The sequence below is a fragment of the Cydia strobilella genome, chromosome 17 (assembly GCF_947568885.1).
Source record: "Cydia strobilella chromosome 17, ilCydStro3.1, whole genome shotgun sequence".
Taxonomy (NCBI): Eukaryota; Metazoa; Arthropoda; class Insecta; order Lepidoptera; family Tortricidae; genus Cydia; species Cydia strobilella.
Window position 1 is genome coordinate 2,162,970 of NC_086057.1, and position 7,540 is coordinate 2,170,509.

Consider the following 7,540-nt stretch of genomic DNA (forward strand, 5'->3'; position numbering starts at 1 on the left):
TTTTCGCGATTTCGTGGTTAGTCCCATAGTAAAAGTTGCTCAGTATAATCCCAAAACCTCCCTGGCAACGGGAATGCACTTATTTTTTTGGCACCCTGTATAATATGTAGTTATATATAAAAATGTATATAAAAAACATCTTTAACTTTGGAACAAATATATGTGATAAAAACACAAAAAAATGCCCTTGCCAGGATTCAAACCCGGGGCCTCCTGCTTCACAGACAGTGTATAGGCTAGGAGGCCGTTAAGCCAGAAAGCAAATGGAAAGTGGTGTTGTTAAGAAAATAACGTAGGTAATCAGCCGGCAAGGTGACAATCGCTATCGCTTCGACAACGAAACGCTTTCTGTCTCTCTATCACTCTTCTATATTAGTGCGACAGTGACAGTTGCGTTTCGATCGCTCGGCTACGGAGCGTTAGCGATTGGCGTGTTGGCTAAGCGGCCAGGTTTCCTCAAGACATGGCCAAGACCCAAGTTGTCACTCTAAATTCTCTTAAATTGCATTCACCAGTTTAGTTTATTCTTAGTAATATAAGCACACTATGATTTTTCTTTTTAAGCGGGGTCACGATCCTCAGGAGTGAGGGACCGACTTACGAGATGATTTGATGATTGATCATTTGATGTACAAATTATAATAATTATTATTTTAATGTAATGGGTTGATACCTAAATAAATAACACATGGAATTGCCACTGACTATGTAATAATTTTATTTTTTTACTCAGAAAAACTGACATTACTATGCTGTGTATATTTCGTACTTATGTACCTACTTTGTTATGTGGAATTTGTATGTTTATTGTACAAAACTGTATTTGACGTGTATCAGTATGCTACCAATAAAGATTATCTTATCTTATCTTATCTAACATTTTTTCTTTCTTATAATTGAATTATTGTTATTCTTTTGAGAAATTAAAGATCTTTAAACTGAAAAGTCTCAACAGTAAGTTAGCCATCTAGGCCGGTTTCTGTTCCAGTTTTAACACAAAGATTCAAGCGCAAAGCTTTAATTTTACGTAACAAAATTAGGATCATTTTCTTTTACCATTGTCCGAAATGGCAAATGTAAATAATACAGCTAGGAGTTAGCAGCGTTAATGAAGGTTCTCTAGCTCTTCCTGATTTAATTATTCTCTCGGCGGCGCCATCTTACTAGTAGATATTATTTGTAATGACTTTAAATGGAGTATAGAATGGAAAAGAGAAGACAGTGTTAGAGTATTAATGTACTAAACGGGATGGAGTATTTAGGAAAGAGATGAGCAGAACAGTTGTCGTACATATTAAATATTTATTTATATTTAAACTATTTGCCTTTTATAAGTCGATAATTGCTCGATTTGCTTCGCTATATAACGAGAAGTTTCAACTGGTGCCACATACGTTTGCTGACCGACGCAGACAATAAGTTATTTATGTCTATAGTGTTAGCGCAGTTCGGAACGCGCCCCTAACTGACAGGACGGTTGTCATGAGCGCGAGCTGTCAAGATGGTTTGGCGCCGGATCCACGGAAGCGTCGGTCAAGCATTGTTGTGTATCGAGTTAAAATAAATCGTTTACTCAAGATCTAGTGCGTTTTGCTGTTAATAATTCAGAAGTGAGATATGAAACATGCATGCTCACAAAATATTTCCATCAAATAAATTGATTCGCGTACGAAATCGTAATATTGGAAGTAGCATCAAAGTACGCACTAAATGGACGCGTACGTATTTTGGTAAAATGCACTAAGTTTTGGGTCGCAAAGTGTTTGAAATGTGTATTGTACAAATGCCTATTTAACAAAGAAGTAAAATGTTAGAAATCATACGATTTCGAAAAAGTACGTAAGTAATATTACCGCCTGCATGCCGGTAAGTTATGCGCTCGAGGCGAGTCAACAACTCGATCAAGATTGCCAGTGGTAAATGAAACATTATTAGTATTTAAAAACTATTTGGAAATGGTTTCTGCCAATCCTGAATGCAGGTATGTCGAATTGCTAAACCGACTGAACGTTTTGTGTGATTAAAAGTGCGTAATACCACTTATAACCTAACACGTAAAATGATATTGGAATTTGATCTTTAATGTATGGAGATTATGTCCTATAAACAAATACATAACATGAATGTGCATTATATAGGTATATCATTTGGTATGGTATTCACTGCTTTGGTGTGTTATTTGTATGGATTTATTATTGGATAACTGTATCCACAACATGCATTGTTATTGTAATACCACACTAGGCTTAGTGTGGCTGTGGTGTGCTTGTGTTTAATTTCCAGAGCAGAAATGAATTGCATTTGATGGTGCAACTAATCTGAAGTTACCGTCGGGCTAGACAAATTTATAGATTGTATATTGTACGGCCGAACATGGCCCATATGAAACAAAGTTACAATACAACAAAGTGGTTTGCTTATGATAGCTAAGCAGGTAATAAATACTGTGAGATACTTAAATTGAAAGGTGTAAGTATATTTGAATATGTTGTAGTGAATAGTTACCTGAACCTTCAAAGTGTGGTATTGGATTATGCACATAGTCTAGTTTGTGCCATTGAGAAAGTATATAAGCAATCAAAATAGGACATGATATGCTTGGACCCATGGGACATGACACATGACTTTTATTTCAAGTCATGAAACCAGTCTTGGCATCTTCAAACTTAAAATTCTTAAATGTAGTGTACAATAAATGTACTTGGTGTCTTGAAAAAATGCTGAATTTAATATTAATCATGATTGAGACAAGCAATCATTTGTATTGAGTGAATTTTTAGTTACCATTTAGGTAATATAAGGTGTAATATTGCTAATGTTCACCGGGGTCATATAAGATCATTCAGCTTAATGCCTATCAATGGGAAAAAGTATTGGAATAATATTTAAATTAATTTCAAATGATATTTAGTACATTCTCTTTATGGTAAGAAATGAGTGATGATTTATTATTAAGTACTTTTTAAGCAGTTTGGTAGCTTCTGTAGCACAGTGATTTTGCTGGTGTACCAACTGGTGTCTTTACCCTAGATTGAATGGTTAACTGTAATATTGTCATGATCTCATCTGAGTTTCAATTGATCTCTTGATCGGTATTTCTTGGTGACTAAATTAGTAATTTTATTAAATTGTCATTTATTTAAATGACTGATATGACGGGATTAGTAAAGATGCTAAAGTGGTAAAGCGTGTTGTGTGCCTGATGGTAAAGTGTGTTAAGTGGTCTTAAATATACTTACTCTTTATATGGTTTTTGAGTTGTGTGTCTGTGTGTGTTTACAGTATGTTCACAGATACTTATTATGATGTAACATTGGCTTGTGCAACTAATACAAATATGATGGTAATAGCTGGTTGGTTCACAAAGAAAAAGTAAAGACAGATTAGGTTTCAAATGAAATTTACAAGCTGAAAAGAATAAAGAATAATGTACAATAATTGCAACGGGGTATGTAAAATTGTGGAGATGAACTGAACATTATGTTCACAGATAGTAAATGTGATGGAATATTGACCTGCACAACTAATACAAGTGTGATGCTAATATATCCTATAGTTGGTTGGTTTACACGAGAGGAAGTAAAAGGACAAAATTGACCACTACCGGGTCGGGTGTTGTTAACACATCTCAAATGACTTTTACTAGCATCGAGAAATGATGATATGCATAAGGGTTTTATTACAGTATTGGCTTATGCAACACAAGCATGGTGTTGTCTGGTGGGTTATTGTTTAAAGTTCACACAAGATAAACTAAGGGCAAAGTTGACCACTACTTGTTAGAAGTTTGTAACATGTCAAATATGTTTGACTAATAGATAATAATGGTGAGATGTATACCTAAGGGTTTTAAGTCCTGAGCAATTAAATCAGGTGAGTGTTCGTTAGTCTGATTTTGACAAACAATTTACAAATCATGGTGATGTCTGTTCAGGACAAGTCTGAACATAGCTTATAAATATTGTATGTTCACTTTTAGTGCTAAAATTTGTTGCTTGCAACATTTTAGGATAAGTTTGTCTATGGCGCGCTGTCAGCGCTCTCTTCATTCTGTGCCATAACCGAATGTAGTAGCATAAATGTTTAGCTCTCAATAAAAGTTAATTTCTGTATAAATCTAATCGCAGTTTGATTCAAACATGCGATTGTTGGTCCTTCGAGTTTTTTAAAAGTTTAGAATCAGTGATTCGGTAGTTTAACTACGAATTTCGTTTGCTGGCTGGGCGAACGTGACTTGCTATCTCTTGTCCCCGCCCGCCGCAAGCTCGCCCAACCTATAGTTTGGGCGAATTTATCATCGTGATTTCGGTTGATATTATCCCGAAATCGTTTGTCTCCGTGCTGCAACAATCATCAGGAAAGTTCCCGTTCGTCGGCACAAAGAAAATTTTGTGCAAGTACCGGCGGATTTATTTGAGCGGTACATCGAGATAACTTTGACAAGTTGTCAACTCAGGTGGGACTAGATTGTAAGGTTGGTAGTACGGATCGTCGTCACTTGTGCGTGTGTGCCTGCCTTTTTTAGAGTTGGCGGCAAAAGTGACGTTTGTCTGTCGACAGTGACACTCATCGTCTGTCAATCGGAATTTTCTTCACGGAATCACGGTTACGACTTTCTACTGCAATTTTTAACAAGTTTTGCATCAAAGTGCGGGTTTGTGCGTTTGTTTTGTGAAAAACAACAATGACGGAGCTCAAAAGGTTGAAAATTATGCGCGGCCAGGTCAAGGCGACCATGACTCGCATCGAGCAGTTTGTCAACGACCCTAATAGTTTAAGTTCCGCGTCACTGGATACCTTGGAGGCTCGAAAGGAAAAGCTAGCCTCTTCCCTGAAAGATTACGAGACAATCCAACTTGATATATTGAGCCTCGATGACAAAGACGCAGAGGATGCAGGTGATTTTGAGGACCGTTATTTTAGCACAATAGCTAAAATCAATGAGACCCTCAGGTCTCTACGAGGGTCAGATACGATTCAAGCTGCTGGAGTCTCTTCTTCGAAGTTACCCCATGTTGACATACCAGTGTACAACGGTAAGGACTTTACCCTCTTCAGACCCTTTTATGAAATGTTCATAGCAGTGATTGATAAAAACAAAACATTATCTGATGTACAGAAGTTGTTTTACTTAAGAAAGTTTTTGTCTGATGAAGCGCTATCTGTCATTATAAACTTGCCTTTAGTCAACGCCTCATATCCAGAGGCATTAGAATTGTTAAAAAAGCGTTATGACAATAAGTCTAGGCTTATCATAAGCCATATACATGTTATCTTAGACATCCCATGCATGGCTAAGGGAACTGCGGCCTCTATAAGGTCATTTGTATCACAGGTACAACAGCAGCTGCATGCGCTCAAAAATTTAAAGGAACCTGTTGATAAATGGGATATGTTGCTTATTTCTATACTATCCAGAAAGCTAGATCAATATACTAGCCGGGCTTTCCATTTAGAGAGAGACCCACAAGCTCTTCCAATGATGTCGGAGTTTATTGCATTTTTAGAAAGGCGTGCTATGGCGCTAGAGGATAGTTCGCCTCAAAAGAGTATCCTAAATGAGAATGTAGGTACTTCCCAACTTAAATCTTACCCCAAGGTTACTAATGTTGTAGCATCATTACCTGGTTGTAAATTTTGTACTAAACCTGGGCATGCAATCTATAATTGTGTGAAATTTCAGGAAGCCTCTGTTGAGGACCGCTTGGCCTTTGTTCAGGAGAAGAAAATGTGTGCAGTTTGTATTAACTCTCATTCAGATAAACCTTGTAAGTACAACTTTAAATGTAAATTATGTAAAGGTCAACATAACACCCTTTTGCATACTGAGGATGCTGCAGATGCCGAGCAACCAGCGGCAGTATCTATTGTTTTGACATGTGTCAAGAAAGCATCTTATAAAAAAGTATTACCTACAGTTAAAGTTAAAATAGTTGATAAATTTGGCCGTGATGTTTACTGCCGTGCATTGCTTGACACCGCCTCAAGTGAATCGTTTGCCACAACTTCTCTTGTAGAAAGGCTAGGTTTTGCCACTGTGGCAGAATGTGAAAATATAATTGGTGTTAATAAACAGACCAGCCTTATGGATAGGTCAGTAATTATTCCTGTGGAGTCTTGTCAATATGTAGGTGTTAAGTTTGAGGTTGACTGTCATGTAGTTGAAGATGTAACGGCACATTTGCCACCACAATATGTTGATTGTTCAAATCTGAAATTTCCAAGTCATGTCAAACTTTCTGACGAAAGCTTTAATACACCATCAGAGATTTCATTGCTACTAGCAAGCGATATTTATTTCGAGTCATTATTAAATGATTGTATCAAATTGCCTGAAGGGCTTGTCTTGCAAAGCACTTTATTCGGCTATATTGTTGGTGGTAAGTTGAAACAATCTGGCAATGTCTCAAATACTGCCTTAGTAACAAATTTTGCTATTAGTGACAGTACAAAATTAGAAAATGTTATGTGTCAATTTTGGCTGGCCGAAAAGGTTCCAGAACCCCAACAAAAGATTTCTGATGAATTTGAAACGGCTGAAAAAATATTTCAGGAATCTGTCACTCTGAATGATAACAAATTTCAGGTGGACATTCCGCTAAAACACCCCTTAAGTGAGCTAAACTTGGGTAACTCCTTTTCGGCTGCCTTACAAAGATTTTACTCAATAGAGAGGAAATTGATGAAGAATGTAGAGTTACTAGAGCAGTATAAAAAATTCATTAATGAATATGTTGAAATGGGACATGCTAGGGAGGTTAATATTAGCTCCTATGACGTGTTGAATGGACCAGTAAGCTTTTTAGCGCATCATCCAGTTTTCAACGAGGCCAGCAAAAGTACAAAGCTTCGTGTGGTGATGGACGGGAGCATGAAATCCAAAAATAAGCTATCTGTCAATGATGTCATGCTGAATGGACCTGTGGTGCAGGGTGAGCTCTTTGACATATTAATTTTGTTTAGGACATATTTATTCACCTTGATATGTGATGTTCAAAAAATGTTTAGGTGCATTTTGGTCAGCCCTGAACATAGATGCCTTCAAAATATCCTCTGGCGGGACAGTCCTGGCCAGCCCATCCGCTGCCTTCAGCTTCAGACAGTTACATATGGCCTAAAGAGCTCTACATTTCTGGCTACTAGGTGTTTGGTAGAGCTTGTAAAATTATTTGGGCATGATTACCCGCTTGCGTCTCAAGCTATTTTAAGTAATACATATGTAGATGATGTCATAACTGGTTCAGATAATATCAATGATCTTCACCAACTTAAAAATGAGTTGATTGATTTATTTAAGTTAGGTAATTTTAAATTACATAAATGGTGCTCTAGCTACCCAGCTGTTCTGAACGATTTGCCAGAAAATTTAAAGTACTTTGAACATATAAATCTTGATTCAAGTAATGTGATAAAAACTTTAGGTCTGAAGTATGATATTACCTCAGACGCCTTAACATTTGAGTGTCCCCCCTATGATGAGGGCACCAACCATACTAAAAGAACAGTTCTTTCATTTATTGGAAAATGTTATGATCCCTTA

At 36.9% G+C, this 7,540-nt stretch overlaps 1 protein-coding gene across 1 annotated transcript; it reads left to right on the top strand.

Moving 5' to 3' along the window:
- Positions 1-4,662: 4,662 nt before the first annotated feature.
- LOC134748852 (uncharacterized) lies at positions 4,663-6,174 on the top strand. Its single transcript, XM_063683674.1, has 2 exons — positions 4,663-5,036; positions 5,684-6,174. Exons 1-2 carry the CDS (start codon positions 4,685-4,687, stop codon positions 5,695-5,697), a joined length of 366 nt encoding a protein of 121 aa, XP_063539744.1. The 5' UTR covers positions 4,663-4,684; the 3' UTR covers positions 5,698-6,174.
- Positions 6,175-7,540: the final 1,366 nt, after the last annotated feature.